Source organism: Monodelphis domestica, chromosome 1 (genome assembly GCF_027887165.1).
Source record: "Monodelphis domestica isolate mMonDom1 chromosome 1, mMonDom1.pri, whole genome shotgun sequence".
NCBI classification, from domain to species: Eukaryota; Metazoa; Chordata; class Mammalia; order Didelphimorphia; family Didelphidae; genus Monodelphis; species Monodelphis domestica.
In genome coordinates this window covers 753706337-753729350 of record NC_077227.1, presented here as the reverse complement: position 1 = coordinate 753729350, position 23014 = coordinate 753706337, and the positions used below count along the sequence as shown (strand labels likewise).

At 48.2% G+C, this 23014-nt stretch overlaps 1 protein-coding gene across 2 annotated transcripts in view; it reads left to right on the top strand.

Annotated features, from left to right (window-relative positions):
• The window catches only part of NBAS (NBAS subunit of NRZ tethering complex), a 177290-nt gene that overhangs the window by 87922 nt on the left and 66354 nt on the right, over nt 1–23014 (top strand). For both annotated transcript variants that reach the window (XM_056814754.1, XM_056814758.1), the window contains exons 31-35: nt 2731–2843; nt 9212–9325; nt 11024–11137; nt 11599–11756; nt 13157–13249. In XM_056814754.1, coding sequence (XP_056670732.1) covers nt 2731–2843; nt 9212–9325; nt 11024–11137; nt 11599–11756; nt 13157–13249 — 592 coding nt within the window. The remainder of the gene's footprint in view (nt 1–2730; nt 2844–9211; nt 9326–11023; nt 11138–11598; nt 11757–13156; nt 13250–23014) is intronic.

Sequence of the window (23014 nt, the reverse complement as noted above, 5' to 3'; positions counted from 1 at the left end):
CCCCAACCCTGCACCCTCCTAGCAGTGGCTTCACCACAAACTACAGGGCCAGGAGGACCCCCCTCTCTGGGAAGGCCCGCCTCCGAGCTGGGGTTTCCTTCTGCCTTTACTGCCTCACTTGATCTGCTCGACTTTGCTTTCCTGACCTTTTCTTCATTTGCTTTGGGAATTCTAACCTTGGTTATCCATCTCTTTCCTCCATTCCCATTTGTGGGAACTGGGGAGCCAAATTCTAGAACTCTTGGGTCAAGAAGGAAAAATTGCAAGCAACCAGAAAGAAACAATTCCAATATTGGGGAGTCATAGTCAGCATAACACAAGATTTAGTGTCTTCTCCATTAAAGGAGGACAGGGCTTGGCATATGGGATTCCAGGAGTCAAAGGAGCCAATCCTCTGGTGTGGGGGGAAATGGATGTTTAATGAAACAAGTACGCTCAAACTTTCCTAATGAAAAGACTAGAGCTGAATAGAACTTTTCAGGACAAGACTCAAGAGAAGCATAAAAAGGAAGAGAAGGAAGAAGAAACAAGGAAGAGATGCATTAAAGTTAAGCTGTGTACATTCCTTTATGGGAAGATGATTCATGTAACTCCTAAGAATTTTATCATTATTAGAATAGTTAAAAGGACTTGCATAGAGAGCATGAATGTGACTTATGTTGGAATGATCGTCAAAAAGCAAAAATCGATAAAGGGATGAGAAAAAGGGATGCAGTGAAAGGAGGAGGAAGGGAGAGAGGTAGAGTGTGGAAAGTTTTCTCACATAAAAGAAGCAGGCAAAGAAGACCTTTTACAGTGGAAGGAAAACTGGCTGGTGGGTGGGGAGCAGTGCCCAAACCTCGCTCTCATCAGAATTGGTTCCATGAGGGAAGAATGTGTTTATGTATACACACACATGCATACACATTCAGCTGTATAGAGCAATCTATCTTACCCAATAGAGAAATGGAGAGGAGGAAGGAAGGGGAGTTGATCAAAGGGAAGATGTATAAAGGGAGGCAGTGGTCACAAGCAAAGCAGACTGTTGAGGAGGGCTGGAAGGATAAACAGAAGGAGATGGGATGGAGGGAAATCCAGAGTTAGTAATCCTAACTGGAAATGGGAATGAGAATGAGCTCACCCATAAAACAGAAGCAACAAAATGGATTAGAAACCAGACTCTTAACAAACTGTTGTCTATAAGAGAGAGGCACAGCGGAACAGGGAGACACACATAGAGTTAAAGTAAAGGGCTAGAGAACAATCGAATAGACTTCAGCTGATGTAAAATAAATTGGGGGTGGGGAGAGTAGAAATCATGATGCTAGACAAAGCAAATGCAAAAATAGCCCTCAATAAAATAATCAGTGAAACTACACGCTAAAAGATACCATAGACAATGAAATCATTTAAAAAAAATTTTACAGCAAAGTTTTCTGATAACTTAATTTCTCAAGTATGGAGAATTGAATCAAATTTATAAAAAATAAGAATCATTCCCCAACTGATAAAATAGCCAAAGGATATGAGCAGTTTTCAGAAGAAGATATCAAAACTATCTCTCGTCATATGAAAAATTGCACTAAATCACTGTTGATTAGAGAAATATAAATGAAAACAACTCTTGAGGTACTTATTAAAAATGACAAATACTGGAGGAAATTTGGTAGTAAACTGGTCCAGCCATTCTGGAGAATGATTTGGAACTATGCCCAAAGGGTTATACAACTGTTGCCACTTCTAGGTCTATACTGCAAAGAAATTAAAGAAAAAGGAAGACCTTCATGTCCAAAAATCATTTCTAGCAGTTCTTTTTATAGTCACAAAGAATTGGGAACTGAAGGGATGCCCGTCGATTGAGGAATGGCTGACAGGTTGTGGTGTGTGACTGCAATGGATGCTATTGTGTCATATAGAAATGACGAAGAGTATGCTTTCAGAAAAACATGGCAAGACCTGTTTGAATGGATGCAGAGAGAAGTGAGAATAACCAGGAGATCATTGTACACAGTAATAGCCTTGTTGTAGTGATGACCAACTGGGAAAGACGTGGCTACAGTGATCCAACTCAAAAGGACTCGGATACAAACACGGTGTCTGCCTCTAGGGACAGAACTGAGGAACTCTTGAGTGCAAACAAGCCTACTTTTCTCCTTTTTTTTGCAATATGGAAATATATTTTGCACATTTTTACATGTTTAATGGGTATAATTTTGATTGCCTTCTCAGTGGATGAGGGGAGGGTTGGCAGGGAAGAAGACAATTTGGATTTCAAACTTTAAAAAGAAAATGCTGAAAAGAAATGTAAAGACCTGTTTGAGATGCTTCCTCGGCAAGGGGCCAAGAAAACTAAGCTGTGGTCTCCTCCTTTGCTTCAGTCTGGCCAGAGTTACTGTATTTTGACAAGAGAACAGTCACCTCCTGTTAGAGAAAGCCAACAAACCAAAGTAGCCTTGTGTTCCGAGCCTGCCCAGGCCCAGGGCCTGTGGTTTCCCTTCTGGAGGCATCCTTCCTCCAGGGCAGATTGCCATCTCCCTCTAACTCAGGCATTAGATCAGAGAGGTCAAGGGACTCCCTGGAGTCCCACAGTTTGGAAGTGTCCAAGCTGAAATTTGAGCCCTGGTTATCCTGAGTCCAAGTCCACTGTCCTAGGCAGCATACTGCTTCTCAGACTAAGTTATCTGGAGAACTCTGGGGCTTTGAGGTTCTAGGTTTCCCCATCTCCCTCCTGATGAATTCTTTGTTTTTTAGGTCTTGCTTACAGTTGATCACTGATTGTCCCAGCCCCGTTCAGGAGGAGCTCGATCTCATTCGTGCCCTGGGGTACCTGGAAGAATTTGGGGTAAAGATCCTCCCTTTGCAAGGTGAGATTTCCTCTTTGGGATCCTCCTGGGGAATGTTCTGATGGACCTGTTTAGTTTGATTTTGGTTCATTTGCAAGGTTGTTGCTCATGTGTTTCCATTGTGTCCTATTCTTCTTGCTCCTGTTTGGGATTTTCTTGGCAAAGATCCTACAGTGGTTGGCTGTTGCCTTTTTCAGGTTATTTGATAGACGAGGCAAGCTGGGTAAAGTGACTTGACCAGGGTCACACAGCCAGGCATTATCTGAGGTTGATCTGAATTCAGGTCTTTCTGACTCCAGTGCTAGGGCTGTGGCTCTACCTAGCTGCCCTCATGACGGGTCATTAAAAGAAACAAATGAAATGTTCTGTCCACTGTCTCTGCGGGGCCTCTAGAGAGTGAGCCCTGGGTCATTTGCAGTGATTAAAAGCTATTTTTATTTTTATTTTGTTTGTTCATTTATTTATTTATTTATTCATCCGTTAATTAATTAATTAATTTGTTTGTTTGTTTGTTTATTTAAAGCCCTTACCTTCTGTCTTGGAGTCAATACCGTGTATTGGCTCCAAGGCAGAAGAGTGGTAAGGGCTAGGCCATGGGGGTTAAGTGACTTGCTCAGGGTCACACAGCTGGGAAGTGTCTGAGGCCAGATGTGAACCTGGGACCTCCCATCTCTAGGCCTGGCTCTCCATCCACTGAGCTACCCAGCTGCCCCCTAAAGCTATTTTTGTCCCAGAGAGCTGGCTTCTGAGCTGGGAGGACATGGGTTTGAGGCCTGTGGTTCTGGACCTGTCCCACAGCAGCTCAGTGTACTTCCTGGCAGCTTTCTCAGACTGCTCAGCTCAGGGAAGGGGAGTGGGGGCGGGGCTGACCTCAGCCTTGTGGAGGGACCATCTTCCCTTGGGAATTCCTTTTACCAGTGAGATTCCAGGCCCTGCCCCCATCTCTCTTGCCAGTGTGTTTGAATGGAGCCTGCCACTGGACAGTTAGGCTTTTTAAGGGGAGATGCTCATTAATCTGCCATCCAGATGGTCATGGAAGGAGGCTGGGCCTTGTGGCTCAGTCACAGCAGTGAGAAGGTGACCTGTCCCCACAGAAGCTAGTAGACAGACATGTAGTGTGACCCAGAGGCCTGGCTTTGTCTCCAGCTCCTCAGGGCACTCTCCGGCTTGCAGGTTTTTGACCTGTGAAACAAGTGGGCTGCATGGCTTGACTTCCAAGACCCAGGGCAGCCCTCAGCCAAGAATCGTGTCATTTCATCAGATAATGGAGAACAGATGCACCACGTGGAATCCCCTAGTGGTGGTGGGGGGCATGTGTCAGGGAAGACCAGCTGATAGGAGAGGGGCAGGAAGGCAGGCACTCACTCCTTGTCCGGCCAGGCAGGTTGGAGATGAAGGATGAAAACTAGCCCAGAGGTCGGAGGTCCTGACTGCAGCTTCTTGGGAAGTTCAGCTGTAGAAATGGAACATTGGCTCAGTCCTTGATTTTCCTGGCTGACCGTTTTCTGCCTCAGGAGGTAGAGGCAGGGAAGGAGACGAATGATTTCTTTGGGCCTCGTTTTCATAGAACTCCATGGTGAGGTGATCTCATCAGCCACCTGGTCCAACTCCTCTCCAGCAAAGCAGTAGCCTTCTACAGTATCCCTGTGTGATAGGCCCTCACTTAGAGGTTCAGGGAGGAAGCTCTCCTTGTCCCTCCTTCCACTCTGGGACAGCTGTGATGGTAAGCAAGTTGTTGCTGATCCCTGATCTAAGAGGACCTCTGCTAGTAGCACCCTTGTTGGAATTCTGCCCCACGGCCAGCTCCTCTCCTGCAAGTGAGCCCTTCCTTCAGGCACTAGAAAACTGCTCTTGTGTCCTCCCAGAGACCTTTCCTCTGTTCCTTCACCTGATCCTCCATGGTGCAGGGCCTTTCACCATGCTGATTATCCTCCTCCAGTGAGAAGTGTTTTCAAAATGGGCTTCTGGGAACAGAACCCAGCACTCTGGATGCCATGTAGTTGGGGCAGAGTAGAGCAGGATGATTGTGCCTCTAGTCCCTAGAAGCTTGCCCTTTTTGGGGCTGCCCCCTCAAGCGGCTGCTTCAGATGGAGATTTTGTTTCCCTTTAGCCTCCAAGGCTTTTAAAGACAAACTGCTTTTGAACCATTCCCCATCCCATCTTATACTTGTGAAGTTGATTTCTTAAGCCCAAATCTGTATCATTTGCATTGATCTGATTCATATTCTTGTCATTGATTTGGCCAAGTACTTTACCCTAATAGGTTATTTTTATTTCTATTTGTCAGTCCCCCACTTTGTGTTGTCTCCCAACTGGATGAACATGCCACTCATGCCTTTAATTCATTGATAAAAGTGTTAAGTAGCACAAGAGGCTGCCATGGATCCCCAGGGCACTCCACTGGAGACCTCCTTTTCAGAGGTCAGTGAACAGTTCCCCTTGGGTGTGCTGGTCAGCCCTATCCAATTACTTCATCTAATTGTACTCCTGCCTAGGCCACATTCCTCTTTTTTCCATAATAATGGCACGAAAGATCTTATTAAAGCTGATGAAACACAGCAGAACCTTCATCTGTTGGAGTCAGAAAAGGACTGAGTGTCAGGCCAGTATGACCTGCTCTTGGTGACACCCCTTCCTTCTCTGGGCATCAGACTCCCAAAGTTCCTTTTTAAAAATCAGAACATTTGTCCTTCAGTCCAGAGGTACCTCTTCTCCTTCTCCATTGACTGGGATAGTGTGAAAATGATGCTTTGGCCTGGTTGAGAGACCTCATCCTGTTCCATCTTCTAATAGATTGGCCCCTCTGTCATCCCTTCCCCTTTTACTTGTCTTCAGTTTCTCCCTGTCGACCAGCTCTTTGCCTCCTGCCCACACATGTGCCCACATCTTCCCTAGCCTCAAAGCCCTCACTTGACCCTTCCTTTCCTGCTGTATCTCTGCTGTTTGTAGCTAAGCTGCTTAAGGCCATCTATAATCTGTGCCTTTGCTTTTTGTCCTCTGACTCTGAGTCACACAGCTAGGAAGTATCTGAGACAAGATTTGAACCCAGGACCTCCTGGCTCTAGGCTCAACTTTGAATCTACTAAGCTCCCAAGGATCTCTTTCACACTGTTGGTCAATCTCTCCTCCCTGATATTCTCTTCTCTCCAGGTTTTCAGGACACCATACTTCTGGGTTCTCTTCTTCCCTCTCTGACTTCTTCTTGGCCTCCTTTATTGAATACTCCTCCAGATCACCTCTCAGAACTCTGTCTTGGGCCCTCTTCTCTCCCTCCAGACTACTTCCTTTGGGGATCTCATTGACTCCTGTATAGTTAGAAAACCTTGAACCCCCAAAATTGCATTACCCAGAATGCTTTTTCCCTTTGTGCATATTTATGTCTTCACATAATTTTGTAAGTTCTGTAGTTCCTCTCTATTGCTCTCTTCTCTCATGACTGGACTGGGTTTAGGTAGTTCTTTGACTTTAGTTATTATTAATAAAACTTTGAAAAATATTTACTTGGTCTATTGGATAACAATTTTAATCTTTACACTCCCGTGGATCTAATGACTATCCGTCTATGCCGAGGATGAGCAGGTTCACCCGTCCTGCCCCAATCTCTCTGCTGCTGACTTCCAAATTCCCATTTCCACCTGTCTTTCAGAGATCTCAAAGTGGATGTCCAGTAGGTATCTTAAACTCATTATGTCCAAAACAGAACTCGGTATCTTTCCCCCGAACATATTTTCCCTGTCACTGTGGAGGGCATCTCCCTCCTCTCAGTCCCCAGGCTCCTACTCTGGGAGTCATTGTGGGGCTTCTCCCTTCTTCTCACCCTCCACATCCAAGATGGTGCTGGGGCCTCTCCATTTCCCTTCTACAGCATCTCTGGTCAGTTTCCCCCCTGTAGCATCTCTGGTCAGTTTCCCCCTGTAGCATCTCTGGTCAGTTTCCCCCCTGTAGCATCTCTGGTCAGTTTCCCCCCTGTAGCATCTCTGGTCAGTTTCCCCCCTGTAGCATCTCTGGTCAGTTTCCCCCTGTAGCATCTCTGGTCAGTTTCCCCCCTGTAGCATCTCTGGTCGGTTTCCCCTCTGTAGCATCTCTGGTCGGTTTCCCCTCTTCAGCATCTCTTGGATATGCTCCCCCTCTCCTCTGACCCTGGTGCAGACCTTCATCCCCTCATGCCTGAACCATGGCAGTAGCTGCTGAGGGGGGTCGGCCTGCTTCAGTCTCTCCCCCGACTTGAGGCCATCTTCCATGCAGCGCCCAAAGGGATTTTCCTAAAGCCCAGCCCCTGTTTCTGTAGAATCAGAGGTTTGTAAAGCATTTTACAAGTGTTGCCTCATTGGATCCTTGCACGAATCCTGGAAGGTCAGTGCCATTATTCCCATTTTATGGACAAGGAAACTGAGGCAAAGAGGAGAAGTTGCTGACCTACGTCACCCAGCTAGGAAGTATCCAATGCAAGATTTGAACTTGAGTTTTCTCGGTGGCAGGTCCAATGGTCTACACTTTGCTATACTCACTAGCTGCCTCTGACAAATGGGCTCTTCTTTGTGGTTCCATCAGGATATTTGGTGGCGTGGTCTGATCTTAAGGCTATTTGGGCAGCTTAGGCAGGGAATGAGATCTGGGTCTGGAATCAGAAGACCTGAGTTCAGGCCATGCCACATTTACTAGCTTTGTGACCCTGGGCAAGACCTTTCAGTTCTCTAACTCAGTTTCTTTCACGTAAAATGGGTATAACGTATAACTGTCACCTCATTTATCTTGACCAAAGCCTTAATAATTATAAGATGTTCAGCCTGACATCCAGTAGGTACTTAAGTGGCTGCTTCTCTTCTTGTTTGAATCCCAGGCCAGCCCCATTCCTCACTGACCCTGGACACGTTGTGACTGACCTCTATGGCTTGTGGGCAAAGCTCTTGCGGCAGCCCTGGGCGGTCAAGCCCTTTGCTGGCTGGCTAGAGGCAGGGGCCAGATGGGTGCCATCTTGTGGGACGTGGCTCCCTCATTGGAGGCTGGTTCAGTGCAAGCAGGGCCTCATGCCGACCTGCTCCTCCGGGGTGGAGACATGTAGGATCCAGGCCTGACGGTGCTTCCTTCCGGAGTGGGCCCTGGGTCTGGGCTGTGGATGGCTTCTCCTCCTCCGGCGGGGCGTCTGCGCCGACTTCGCCCGGACCCCGAGGCCCCTTCTGGTTCTTTTCATTTTCAAACGCTAGTTAGACCAGACTCGGACAGATGCTGCTCTTGGCCTGGTGCAGCTGCGGTCCCGGCACTGACGAGTTCTGAATGTTTGGGGCGGCCCGAGTCTGCTCTGGTGGGGGCACGAATGAGCGTTGGCAGAACAGGGTGCCTGTCTGGGAGTTGCTCCCGCTGTTCCTCCGTGGCTCTGGAGGGACGGACCCTGCAGATCCCTTGTCTGGACAGGCCCACGGGGTGGTGGACTTGTCCACTGGCGAGTGAGGCCCCAGAGGCCCCGGCTCTCTTCTCTTAGCAGGAGGGAGGGAGGACCCCGGGGCCTGAGCACTGCCTAGGCCCGGGGATCCCACGCATGTTAGTGGCTGTGCGTGGCCTGGCTGGGGGAGGGATATCACCGATACAGAATGTAAGTCCTGAAAGGCACCAGGTGGGACAGCCCCGGAGGCGGTGCAGACCTCGAGCCTGGCCTCTGGGGAGGGCGGCTCTCTTTAGCAGGTGACATGCAAAGCAAACCAAACGCTGCGACGTGGTGCCTCCTCACGAGAGGCAGTGATTGCCCCAGGTCTGGGGTCAGGAAGGCCCGAGTGCCACTCTAGCCTCAGACACACGGGCAGGCCACCTCCCCCTGCCTGCCTCAGTTTCCTCAGCTGCAAAATGGGGGTCAGAAGAGCTCCTGCTGCAGGGCTGTGGGGACCCAATGAGGTTCTGTTAGTGAAGGCGGCGCGTGGTCGGCTCCCCGAGACGGCGGCCATCGGCATCCTCCATCTACACGCGGGGCTCACTCGGTGCCCGGCCGGGCCGGCCTGCCTCCCTCTCTGGGGTTTGGCCTTCCGGAGCTGTCGAGTGAGACCTCGGTGCTGGCCCTGGAGGAGGCCCCGGGCACTAAGAGCCACAGGCAGTATCGCGGGGTGTGACGGGCTGCCCGGGAGGGGGCTGTCTGGCGGAGGACCCCTGGGGGATGGCAGGATGGACTTGGGGGTGCAGGGATGCCCCTCTCGAGGATTGGGGTGTGGCTTTGAGACCATCGAGCCCAGCCCCCTCCCTCACACTGAGGAGGCCGAAGGGGTGGCAACGAGGGCCCGGCGTGACTGTTAGAGGCAGGATTCGAATTCAGGTCCCTGACTCCCCAGTGGCCCTCCCCATGTCCTGGCCGCGCCCGGAGCCCTTTGCCACGGCCACAGCTTCTCCCTCGCCTTCTCTTCCAGTGCGCCTGTGCCCGGATCGCCTCAGCCTCATCAAGGAGTGCATTGCCCAGGCCCCAACCTCCTACAGGCAGTCCGCCAAGCTTCTGGGCCTGGCCGGCCTGCTCCAGGTGGCAGGTAATGCTCGGCGGGAGGTTCTGGGGTGCGCTCTGGGGCACGGGGGTCTGCGGGGTGTGGGCGACCTGGGGCACCCCGGAAAGCCCCACTTCACAGGGGCGTTGGCGCCTGGAGCTACCCCCGCCCCCCCTGCCTCCATGTCCTCCCTGGGTCTGGAGGGTGGATATCTGGCTTTATCCAGAGAGGATTCTGGGAGCGAACCTCCAGCAAGGACGCTGGACCTAGTCGTAGGGCCTGGGTTCCAGTCCTGCCTTCCCCAGCGTTTGAGTATAGCCCTGACCCCCAGCTCCCCCCCCAGCAGGTGTGTGCTCCTATGTGGGCACAGACGTGGCCAGGCCTCGGAGGGCTCTCCCTAGGAGGGCACGGGGCTGAATTGTTTCCTTTACCTGGAGGTGGCTCTGCCTGGGGAGGGCAAACCCCTGTGGTGCAGGAGCCCCAGTGCCCCTCCAGCCCTGCCCCCCCCCCCCCGCGGCCTTGCCAAGCCCTCGACTTCCCCACAGGCAGAACAAAGGGGCTGCGGCTCAGGCAGTGCCAGGCGCCGGCCTGAACCCCGGGGGGACAGACCGGAAGAGCCCCGGGAGGGAGGCCCGTGGCCGGGGGCAGGAGGAGGTGCCCGCCTCACGCGGAGGCCTCTGGGCTCATCTCTGCCCCTCCGGCCTCCCCTGCCACGCAGAGGATTCGCCTTTTACACGTCGTTCAGTTTGAGCCTTGAAAATGGGACGAACAAGACGGAGGGCTCCAGATGCCCTCGTTTTGGGGGGCCTGCGGCCCTGGCCACTGTGTCCGGCCTCCCAGGCCCTCGGCAGCCCGCGGAGGCCGAGCCAGCCTTCTCCCGCAGGTGGGGCCGAGGGGGCCTGCCTCCGTGTGCCCCGGCACGCAGGTTTGGGAGAGGGTTTTAGAGTGGGCCAGTTGGGTCCGAGCGCCGGCCTCTTGGGCAGCTGATGGCCGGCCCTCTGGCCCAGAGGCGCCACATTTCAGCCGTTCAGACTGGCAGGTCGGACTTGGTGCCCCCGTTTGGGGATTTCCTTGGCAGAGATCCCGGAGGGCTGGCCATGTCCAGCTCATTTGGCCGAGGAGGAGATGGAGGCCAACAGCCCCCTGCTGGGCCGCCCTGGGGCCCGGGGGGGTCTAGCTCCGCCGGCCTGGGCACAGCCGCGGAGGGGCCCGCTCATCCCCCCCCTTTTACCGACGAGGCCGCGAGGCCTCGCCTTCATGTTGTTGAGCACAAATGGTTTGTTAATCCGCGGAGGGAGGACCCGGGAAAGGGCTGGGGCGCGTGTTTGAGGCCGGCCTTTCCTTTGATGACGGCGTCACGGTTTGTTCTGCAACGTTCTCGTGGTCAGACCTGGAGCCGGACGCCGTGTATTTGGGGCAGTCTAAGATTGCTTTCAGAGTCACGTGGCCATAGTGGGCGGGGCCTCCGGTGAGGAGGAGCCCAAGCCCAGGCTCTCTCCCCGTCCGTCCGTCCATCTCTTGGTCCCGAGGCCTGCAGGGCCTTCCCTGCGCCCTCCTCGCCCCCGGTGAGACTAGAGCCGGCCCCCGGGCAGCAGGCTGTGGCAGCGGCTGATGGAGAAGCTCCCTCCCCAGGCCTGCCCCAAAGATCTCCGCCTGGGGCGGCCGGTCCTCTGGGGGAGCGTGCTAACGGGCTTGCTAGGCCCGGCTGCTCTAGTCACCGCGCGTGTCGGCCTCTGCTTCCAGGGGAGGACCACGAGGCGAGGAAGGGGCAGGTTCTGGTCCTTCTGGTCCAGCAAGCCCTTCGTTTCCAGGACCACAAAGCCGCCAGCATGCACTGCCAGGAACTGATGGCCACAGGTAACGTACCCTCTGGGGTGGCGGGCCCTCAGCCGCCGTGTTGGGGAGGCCGGGAGGTCGCAGGCGTAGGTCTGCCTCCTCCGTGTCCGGGGCCTTGCAGGCGTCCCACCCTCGGGGCTCCTCTGGAGGCCCTTTCACCGGGCTGCACTGGGGAGGGCCGACTCCATCCCAGACTCCTTCTAGAGGGCGTTCTTTCTCCTCCTTTGGGGTTTGTTATTGCTCCTCGCTTGCTTCTCTTTGTGTCAGAAGCAGACCGTCCCCCTGGAGCCAGCTGGGAGCACGCCCGGGGAAATCTTGGGCTTTTCTCATCCAACCCACAGTCCAGGCTTTGTGGAGAGAGTCGGGGCCCAGGCTCCGGCCCTGGGGTCGCTCAGGGTCCTCAGGCTTGCCCTGGCAGCCTGTGACCCCTGCGGGCATGCCGAGCCCCAGAATCCTCCCTCCTTGTGCTCCTTCCCTTGCAGGCTACTCTCCGAGCTGGGACGTGTGTAGCCAGCTGGGGCAGTGCGAAGGCTTCCGGGACTTGGCCGCTCGCCAGGAGCTCATGGCTTTTGCTCTGACGCACTGTCCTCCCGGCTCCATCGAGGATCTTCTGGCAGCGAGCAGCTCGCTCCAGACAGAGGTGAGTGTCAGCGACGGGAAGAGGTCTCTTGTGGCCCTGGTTCATTTCCTTAGACATTTGTGAGGTGCGTGGCTGGGGGGTCGTCATTACCCCCGTCATGCTTGGCCCGTGGGCCAGGCACACAGGGAAGGCAGAAGGCAGTCCTTGGAGCTCCCAGCCTCATGGGGAGATCAGGAGTTCCACACAGGAGAGACTGGGAAGGGCTTCCTGGAGAGGTTGAGATTTTAGTTGGGACCGAAGGAAGCTGGACAGATCAGTGGTTGGAGCGGAGGAGGGACAGTCTTCCAGACGTGGGGGACAGACAGACAAAGTGCCTGGCGCCAAGAGATGGCGGGTCTCATTACTGGCATGGCAGGAGCCGGGCTCTGGATTGAAGGAGGAAGTGAGAGAAACCTGGAAAGGGAGGAGGGGGCTGGGTTACGAGGGAGTGACACCAGAGGAGAGACGTTACAGAAAAGAATCATTCGGAGATGCTCTAGAGGGGAAGTTGATGGGCCCTGGTGCCATATTGGATCTGGGAGAGGAAGGAGCTGAGGGTGACTTTGGGAGGTGAGCCAGAGGGATGGGTAGGAGGGTGCTGCCCCAGTCTGCCCCAGGAGGAATGGCAGGAAGAGAATGAGTTCATTGGGGGACATTTTGGGTTTCGGGTGCTCCTGGCATCCCATCTGAGACATTCACTGGCTAGCTGGAGATCTGAGAATGGAAGTCTGCTGAGAGTTTGGGGCAGAATAGGTAGAGAGTTGTCAGCTAGATCCATTGCGCTGTGAGATCCCCAGGGGAGGTAGTGTATATGGAGAAGAGGAGAGGACCCTCTCTGGTGAGAGGGGCGTCCAGCAGAGGAGAGTGGGAGAAGAGGTGCCTTGAAGACCTAGAGAAGGGGTCCGGGATGGGGGATGTCAATTCAGAGGGATGAGCTGGTTAGGAAACAAGTGTCTCTTGTCAAAAACGAGGAGCCAGAAGAACTGGGGTGGCCTGGGGTGGCCCGGGGTGCATGTGTTGCTTGGGCTTTTGGCTCTGTACTGGTTTCTGGTCAGCTGGCTGGATTTATGTGTGACCCTGAGGAACAAAGATCGGGGGGCCGTGCTCCCTCCAGCGTTTTACATCTGCCCCAGGATAGGGTGTTGGGGATTTCAGGAGCCTAAGCCAGTGAGCTCCCCCCAACCTCATTAATGCCCCCAAGCCTATGGTTTTGGGGAAGTCTCTGGCTCCGGGCCCTCTGGGGTTGTGCTGCATCTTCCATAGACCGTATTCCAGTCATCGAGAGGTCTCCATGTCCCCAGAGAACATGGGGAGATGCCGCTGTCTCCCCCAGAGTTGAGGCTTGTTCCTGTGAGCTGGGATAGAGCTGGACCCAGGCATCGCTTTGAGGCCAATCAGACGGCCATTTGCTCTCCCTCCAGGTCCTTTATCAGAGGGTGAACTTCCAGATGCATCCATGTGAAGGAGGAGAGAGCCCAAGTGTGTCCCTGCTACCGGTGCCAGGGCCTCCGGAGGTAAGCTGTGGAGCCAGGGCATTTAGGAAGTGCCTGCTGTGTGCTTGGCACCATGCAAGGCACCTATGAATATCTTCTCATTGATCCTCGCCACCCTTCAGAGAGTGTGGTGTCCATTACCCCCATTCTGGCAGGGGTCTCAGTGCTGGGTCAGCGTGATTTGGGGGGAGAGCCCGCTGCAAACCTCCAGGTGTCTGGCACACTGGCTTTTGTGAGCTGACCTCCTGGAGAGAGTCCTGGCAGGGGGCAGGGAGGTAGCACCCAGGGGTGCTTCCGTAGGCCCTGCTGGTATCTGGCTAACTGTGCTGTAGAGGGTGGCGAGGGATGAATGGAGCCCCTTCTGTGGCCAAGGAGATACTGTGTGCCTGGAGGGATGGGCAGGGCCAAGGGGCAATGTTCTGTGGCTTTGGGGTAAAAGCATGGCTCGAGGGGAGCCTCTAAAGAGACAGGGTCAGCTCCTCACCCCTTTTCTGCACGTGATCATCTTTTTTCATGACTCTTTGGACCCCCGGGGGAGCAGTGAATATCTCCCCTCTCTAGTGTCACTAGTGTGGGCCATACCAATCAGGGTCATTAACTTCTATGAGGTAGAAGGTCTTGTCTTTGAGGCCTTCATGAAGGAAGAACCATTTAGACATGGAAGTAAATGGGAAAGTAGAGACCAGGAGAAACTGTGGGTCTGGGGAGAGGACCCCAATATCTGCCTGGTCCCACAGGAGACATTGGCTGCAGGGAGCCTTGAAGGGATCCTGGGAGGCTCTGGGGAGGGCAGAGAGAGGGAGCCTCTCCTAGGAAGGCTGCACATGTGTTGCTTTGGGGAGGACACGTGGAGAGGGACACGCGAAATATTCTGATACTGTACAAGACTGGAAAGGTCAGTCAGATGATGAGCAGCTCTTAGACTCCCTCTGTGTGCTGGTCAGATGAGGAACAGCTATTAGTTGCCCTCTGTGTGCCGGGCCTGACACTAAGCTCTGGCAATTCAAAGAAAGGCAGAGACAGACCTGGCCCCTGAGGAGCTCCAAGCCTCACAGGGAACCGGGGGAGGCTGCCTACCTAGGGAGGGACCTTGTGAGGGCCTAAATAGCTTAGCTGGGGGAGAGGAAGAGGGAGCACAGTGGGCACTGGGGGGTGGTGTTCCTCTACCTGGTCCTGCCTTCTTAGAGATAGAAGATGGACAGAGTGGCCAGGCCCCTCCTGTCTCCCCTGCCCCCCAAACAGGATGGTGGGATGGGGGACATGGGAGCAGGTCTCCCCTATCCTGGGATGCAGCTCCTCCTACCCCTCAGTAGCAGCTTTGCCACCATCTTCAAAGCGTGTTCTCTGCCATCCCCACTGGGCACTGCTCCCAAACAGTGTCTGATACAGCCACAGAGCCCCATGGGAAGCTGGACATGGGGTTCCTTTATTGTTGTCACGGGCCATGGGGGGAACTCTATGCTGAGTCCCCTGGTACGTACCAGACTGTCTATTGGTCTTCCGTGGTGGTGGGCGATAACCCGGACCCTAACACATGTTCTCTCCCTCTCCTCTTCCCTCCCCCCTTCCAGAGCAGATAAGCAATTCCACTAGGTTATACATGTGTAATCACTCAATACCTCTTTCCATATTATTCATTTTTATAATCTTATAAAAACCAAATCCCCAATCCTAGATCCATATAAACAAGTGGTGAACCATATATTTTTCTTCTGCCTTTCTGCTCCCACAGTTCTTTCTCTGGATGTTAGCATCTTTCTCACAAGTCCCTTGGGATTGTCCTGGGTCATTGCATTGCTGCTAATAGCGAAGTCATTTACATCTGATTGTGCTACAATGTTTCAGTCTCTGTGTACAATGTTGTCCTGGTTCTTCTCCTTTCATTCTGCATCAGTTCCTGGAGGTTGTTTCAGTTCACATGGAATCCCTCCAGTTCATCACTCCTTTTTAATATTCCATCCCCATCAGATACCACAACTTGTTCAGCCATTCCCCAACTGAAGAGCATCCCCTCATTTTCCAGTTTTTGTACCCTAAAGAGCTCAGCTGTACAAGTCTTTTTTGTTATCTCTTTTGGGTACAAACCCACAGTGGCATGGTTGGATCAAAGGGCAGAGAGTCTTACAACCTTTTGGGCATGACTCGAAATTGCTTACCAGAATGGACTCATTTATAGCTCCCAGCAATGCACTAGTGTCCCAACTTTGTCAGAGTGGACACTCAGCTTTTCCACAGCCCCTTGGGCTGGCAGTCCACAAGGTGCAGGCCTGGCCAGAGCTCTGAATTTGGACAAAGGACCACACTCAGATCATGGCTTAGCCTGTGTGAGACCTTGGCAAGTTCAGTGCTTCAAGTAGCTTCTCTGTATCTACAGATGTTGTGTGCCCAGCAGAGCCCCTGGCCAGGATTGAGGGGAGCAGGCTTTGTGGAGGGGGAGCCCCTGGGCAGTCAAGCAACTGGGGCAGTGGCCCCATGAAGAAGGGCTGTCCAGCTGCCCCAAAGACAGGCAAGCCAACCTCACTGAAATGCCATGGCCCCTAGAGCCAGATATGGAAGGCAGCCTGGGCCAGGCCAGCCAAGCCACTTCTACCCCTTGACTACCAGCCCTTAGAGCCTTGGGAATGGCCCTGGTGGCAGCCTGGTGCCTTCACCCTGAGCAGCAGCCCCTGCTCAGATGCTGCCTGGGGCCTGACAGTTCCTGCGGGGCCTGAGACTGAGAGGAAGGTTCTGGTCCTCAGTGTCCTTGGTCCTTCTCCAAGTCTGCTCTCATTGTCAGTGAAATGATGGGACCAAAGAGGCCTGACCATGAGCCACTGCCCCTCAGGACCTGGGACCTGGAAGCATCCTTCACAATTGTTCTCTCACTTGTCCTCACTCGCTCATTCTCCTTCTCACCCTGTCCACTGAGAAAGTGTCCGCAGCCCAAGCCTCTCTGGCTTGAGCAGGAGAAAGCCTATGGGATCCTTAGTTCCTTGACCACTGGCGGCTCCACAGATCCTATGTTTCTTTGCTGTGGCTCCATCTTCTTAAGCCCAATCTGTTTTTAACAGCCTTCTCTTTATTGCTTGGGGTTTCACTATTGGCTTTCTATTCCAGTTGAGTACAAAGAAGAATAAAAAAAAATATTGTTTGATTTTTATCTAGACCTTTATCTGAATCCCCTTGAAAGTCGTATTTCTTGAAAAGTGTCATTTGTTGCCCCAAATTACAAATCTTCAGTATAATATGAAATCCGTGGCTTTTGATGATTTTTCTTTCATTTTTAAAGATAGTGTCTTAAGGTCGTTGTTGTGTTGAGAGGAAAGAAAATGATATTCCTGACTCCTGCCCTTAATTTCCACCCTTGTCTGCCACTTATCACAAGCTGTCTCTTCTGGTGGTCATCTGTCTTTGTCTAGAATCCTTGGAGCAGCCAGTGGGCCCTGTACAGTCATGTTTACTTGTGGTAAGACCTCACTGAAGATGATCATTGTTCACATACTTACTGCATTTCCCCCTCTTGAAATAAACTTCCCCATCTTGACTCTTGGCTTTCCTTCATTCCCCCATCGGGCTTGACCACTAGCCCCTCCACTTTCTGAGTGTTGAGTTCCTCATCCATGAAGGAGGAGCTGAATTCTGTGATCTATGAGCTTCCTCTTAGTCCTCCAGCCCCATCCCATAAATCTGAGGATCCTTGTGATTGCGAAAGGGTGTTCAAAGATGTTCTGGTAGAAATGCCACCACTACTGCCTCCAAAGAGCCTTCCCTGATCACCCTTCCTTGGAGGTGATTTCTCCCTCTTTGGGCCCCTTGGTAGTTTATTCTTCTCTGAAGATGTCTCGTCACTAATATTATCCTTTAAGCCCCCTTGGAGGGGTACTTTCTTACTTGTCCTTGTAGGCATCTAGGAGACCCAGGGGATGGAGGGCTTTGGCCTCCTTTCCCCTTCTCCCCTGCATCTCCTCAAAATTTGGCCCTTACTATTATTTAAGACCTTAATTCAATACAACTCACCAGACAGACTGTTTTCTTTTTTATTTTCTTTTAATTTTTCTTTTCTTTTATTTAGTCAATTTAGAACATTATTCCTTGGTTACAAGAGTCATATTCTATCCCTCCCTCCCCTCCCCCAACCCTTCCCATAGCCCACGCATAATTCCATTGGGTATTACATGTGTCCTTGATCAGAACCTATTTCCATGCTGTTGGTGTTTTGTGCTGGAATGTTCATTTAGAGTCTACATTCCCAGTCATATTCCCCTCGACCCATGTAATCAAGCTGTTGTTTTTCTTTGGTGTTTTTACTCCCACAGTTTTTCCTCTGAATGTGGATAATGTTCTTTCTTATAGATCCCTCCAGATTGTTTAGGATCACTGCATTGACACTAATGGAGAAGTCCATTACGTTTGATTGTACCACAGTGTATCTGTCTCTGTGTATAATGTTTTCCTGGTTCTGCTCCTCTCACTCTGCATCACTTCCTGGAGGTCGTCCCAATTCACATGGAATCCCTCCAGTTTGTTATTCCTTTGAGCACAAGAGTATTCCATCACCAACATATACCACAATTTGTTCAGCCATTCTCCAATTGATGGGCATCCCCTCATTTTCCAATTTTTTGCCACCACAAAGAGTGCAGCTATGAATATTCTTGTACAAGTCTTTTTCCTTATGATCTCTTTGGGGTACAAACCCAGCAGTGCTATGGCTGGATCAAAGGGCAGACAGTCTTTTATCACCCTTTGGGCATAGTTCCAAAATGCCCTCCAGAATGGTTGGATCCATTCACAACTCCACCAGCAATACTTTGGTGTCCCCACTTTGCCACATCCCCTCCAGCATTCATTACTTTCTGTTGCTGTCATGTTAGCCAATCTGCTAGGTGTGAGGTGATACCTCAGAGTTGTTTTGATTTGCATCTCTTTGATTATAAGAAATTTAGAGCACTTTTTTATGTGGTTATTAATAGTTTTGATTTCTTTAACTGAAAATTGCCTATTCATGTCTATTGTCCATTTATCAATTGGAGAATGACTTGATTTTTTGTTCAATTGGTTTAGCTCTTTATAAATTTGAGTAATTAGACCTTTGTCAGAGGTTTTTGTTACGAAGATTGTTTCCCAATGTGTTACTTCCCTTCTAATTTTGGTTGCATTGGTTTTGTTCGTACAAAACCTTTTTAATTTGATGTAATCAAAATTATTGATTTTACATTTTGTGATTTTTTTCCAACTCTTGCTTGGTTTTAAAATTGTTCCTTTTCCAAAGATCTGACATGTATACTATTCTGTGTTCACCTCATTTGCTTATAGTTTCCTTCATTATATTCGGGTCATTCACCCATTCTGAGTTTATCTTGGTGTAGGGTGTGAGGTGTTGATCCAAACCTAGTCTCTCCCACACTGTCTTCCAATTTTCCCAGCAGTTTTTATCAAATAGTGGATTTTGGTCCCAAAAGCTGGGATCTTTGGGTTTGTCATAAACTGTCTTGCTGAGGTCACTTACCATAAGTATATTCCATGGATTCTCCCTTCTGTCTCTTAGCCAGTACCAAATTGTTTTGATAACCACTGCTTTATAGTATAGTATGAGATCTGGGACTGCAAGTCCTCTTTCCTTTGCATTTTTTTTCATTATTTCCCTGGATATCCTTAATGTTTTGTTCTTACAAATGAACTTTGTTATAGTTTTTTTCTAATTCAGTAAAAACGTTTTTTTGTTCAATGGGTATGCCACTAAATAAGTAAATAAGTTTGGGTAGGATGGTCATTTTTATTATGTTAGCTCGTCTTACCCATGAGTAGTTAATGTTTTTCCAATTGTTTAGATATAATCTTAAATGTGTGGAAAGTGTTTTGTAGTTCTGTTCATATAGTTCCTGTGTTTGTCTCAGCATATAGATTCCTAAGTATTTTATTTTGTCTAAGGTGATTTTGAATGGAATTTCTCTTTCTAATTCCTGCTGCTGAGATGTGTTGGAGATATATAGAAATGCTGATGACTTATATGGGTTTATTTTGTATCCTGCGACTTTGATAAAGTTGTTGATTATTTCCATTAGCATTTTAGTTGATTCTCTAGGATTCTTTAAATAGACCATCATATCATCCACAAAGAGAGATACCTTGGTCTCCTCATTGCCAATTTTAACACCTTCAATTTCTTTTTCTTCTCTAATTGCTACTGCTAGTGTTTCTAGTACAATGTTGAATAATAGAGGTGATAATGGGCATCCTTGTTTTACTCCTGATCTTATTGGGAATGCATCTAGTTTATCCCCATTTCAGATGATGTTGGCTGATGGTTTTCGATAAATACTGTTTATTGTTTTTAGGAACGGACCTTCTATTCCTATACTTTCTAGTGTTTTCAATAGGATTGAATGTTGTATTTTGTCAAAGACTTTTTCTGCATCTATTGAGATAATCATGTGATTTTTGTTGGTTTTATTGTTGATATGGTTAATTATGTGCATGATTTTCTTAATATTGAATCATCCTTGCATTCCTGGTATAAATCCCACCTGATCATAGTGAATAACCCTTGTGATGACTTGCTGGAGTCTTTTTGCTAGTATTCTACTTAAGATTTTTGCATCTAAGCTCATTAAGGAGATTGGTCTATAGTTTTCTTTCTCTGTTTTTGACCTGCCTGGCTTTGGAATCAGTATCATATTTGTGTCATAAAAGGAATTTGGTAGAACTCCCTCTTTGCTTATTATGTCAAATAGTTTGTATAATATTGGGATTAGTTGTTCTTTGAATGTTTGGTAGAATTCACTTGTGAATCCATCAGGCTCTGGTGATTTTTTTCTTAGGGAGTTCTTTGATGGCTTGTTCAATTTCTTTTTCTGATATGGGATTATTTAAGAATTCTATTTCTTCTGTTAGTCCAGGCAGTTTATATTTTTGTAAATATTCATCCATATCACCTAGATTGCCATATTTATTGCCATATAATTGGGCAAAATAGTTTTTAATGATTGCCTTAATTTCTTCTTCATTGGAGGTGAGGTTTCCCTTTTCATCTATGATGCTATTAATTTGTCTTTCTTCATTCCTTTTTTAAATTAGATTGACCAGTACTTTGTCTATTTTGTTTTTTCAAAATACCAGCTTCTAGTCTTATTTATTAGTTCAATAGTTCTTTCACTTTCGATTTTATTAATTTCTCCCATAATCTTTAGGATTTCTAATTTAGTTTTCATCTGTGGATTTTTGATTTGTTTGCTTTCAAGTTTTTTGATTTGCATGTCCAATTCATTTACCTCTGCCCTCCCTAATTTGTTAATATATGAACTCAAGGATATAAATTTTCCCCTGAGTACTGCTTTGGCTGCATCCCATAGATTTTGAAAGGATGTCTCATCATTGTCATTTTCTTCAATGAAATTATTAATTGTTTCTGTGATTTGTTCTCTAACTAACAGATTTTGGAGAATCATATTATTTAATTTCCAATTAATTTTTGATTTGTCTCTCCATGTGCTCTTACTGATCATTATTTTTATTGCCTTATGATTTAAAAAGGTTGCATTTATCATTTCTGCTTTTCTGCATTCGTTTGCCATGTTTTTATGTCCTAGTACATGATCAGTCTTTGTGAATGTACCATGTGCTGCTGAAAAGAAGGTGTATTCCTTTTTGTCCCTATTTATTTTTCTCCATATATCTATTAGCTCTAATTTTTCCAAGATTTCATTCACATTTCTTACCTTTTTCTTATTTATTTTTTGATTTGATTTATCTAAATTTGATAGTGGTAAGTTCAGGTTTCCCACTAATATAGTTTTACTATATATTTCCTTCTTCAATTCCACTAGTTTCTCCTTTAGAAATTTGGACGCTATACCATTTGGTGCGTACATGCTGATTACTGATATTTCCTCATTGTCTATACTACCTTTTATCAGGATGTAGTTACCTTCCCTATCCCTTTTAATCAAATCTCTTTTTTACTTTGGCTTTGTCAGATATCATGATTGCAACTCCTGCCTTCTTTCTATCAGTTGAGGCCCAATAGGTTTTGCTCCAACCTTTAATCCTAACCTTGTGAGTATCTACCTGCTCAAGTGTGTTTCTTGCAGACAGCATGTGGTAGGATTTTGATTTCTAATCTACTCTCCTATTTGTTTTAGTTTTATGGGTGAGTTCATCCCATTCACATTCAAAGTTATGATTGCCACTTGTGTATTTTCCCAACATTTTGATATCCTCTCTTAGTTCTGTCCTTTCTTCTTTTGCTATATCCTTTTAAACCAGTGGTTTGCTTTTGATCAGTCCCCCTAATCCCCACCCTTAATAAGCTTCCCTTTCTTCCCCATCCCTTTTTTTTCCCTTCTTATTTTTTTTATGGTCTGTTAAGTTCCCTCCCCCCTCTCTTTCCCTGCCTTTTTGTACTCCCTGCTCCCCCTACCCCCTATCCTCCTTAGTTTTCCCTTGTTATTTTCCCTGTAGGGTAAGATAGAATTCAATACCCCAGTGGATCTAGATACTCTTCCCTTTAAGAACTAATTTCACTGAGAGTAAGGTTTAAGTATTATCTATTAGCACTCTATTTCTCTCCTTCTTTTAAGAGTATTCTTCCCCTCCCCTTCCCATGTGTATCTTTGTGTGGTAAAGATTATCCTATTTATTTTATTTCTTCAAGTATCTCTTGGTGCCATCTTAAATAACCCCTTCCCTTTTTCTTTTTTTGAATATCACCTTATAGCACTTATTACCCCAGTCTCTTCCTGTGAATGATTCCTCTAATTACTATAATAGTGAATATAATTTTTGAGAGTTACAAATAACATTTTCCACATATACAAATATAAATAATTTGATATTATTGAAGCCCTTAAAGAAGAAAGTTTGAATAAAAAAACTACATTTTTTCCCATTTCCCCTCTCTTTCTTATTTACCTTATCATGCTTCTCTTGATCTTTTTGTGTTTGGATATTAAAATTTCCACTTAGTTCTGATCTTTTTTTTTTAACAAATGTTTGGAAATCTTCTATTTTGTTGAATGCCCATACTTTCCCCTGGAAGTATATAGTCAGTTTTGATGAATAGGTGATCCTTGGTTAAAGACCCAATTCTCTTGCCTTTCTGAATATCATATTCCAAGCCTTCTGGTCTTTTAGTGTGAAAGCTTCCAGATCTTGTGTAATCCTGATTGGTGCTCCTTGATATCTGAATCGTCCTTTTTGACTTCTTGAAAAAATTTCCCCTTAGCTTGGAAGCTCTTGAATTTGGCAATTACATTCCTGAGAGTTGTCTTTTGAGGATTTAGTGTAATGGGTGTTCTATGAACTCTTTCAATGTCTATTTTGCTTCCTTGTTCAAGAACATCAGGGCAGTTTTCTTGGATAATTTCTTGTTGTGTGATGTCAATATTTCTGTTTATTTCTGGGTTTTCAGGTAGATCAATGATTCTCAAATTGTCTCTTCGTGCTCTGTTTTCCTGATCTGCCATCTTTTCAGTGAGATATTTTGTTTTCTTCTATTCTGTCAGTCTTTTGACATTGCTTTATTAATTCTTGCTGTTTTGCAAGATCATTAACTTCCAATTGCCTACTTCTTGTCTTTAAATACTGATTTTCTGCTATAATTTTTTATTTTCCTTTTTGGTTTGGTCTATCCTGCTTTTTTTGTGGCTTTCAGCTGTTTCTTCAATTGGGAGTTCTTGTCCTTTAAACTGTTATTTTCTTTTTGAACTATTTCCCACTTTTCTTGCTAGAAGACTTCCATCTTTTTGATGAGCTCCAATTTAAATTCTTGAAGAGCTTATGGACAATTTCCATTTTGGGGGGGGAAGG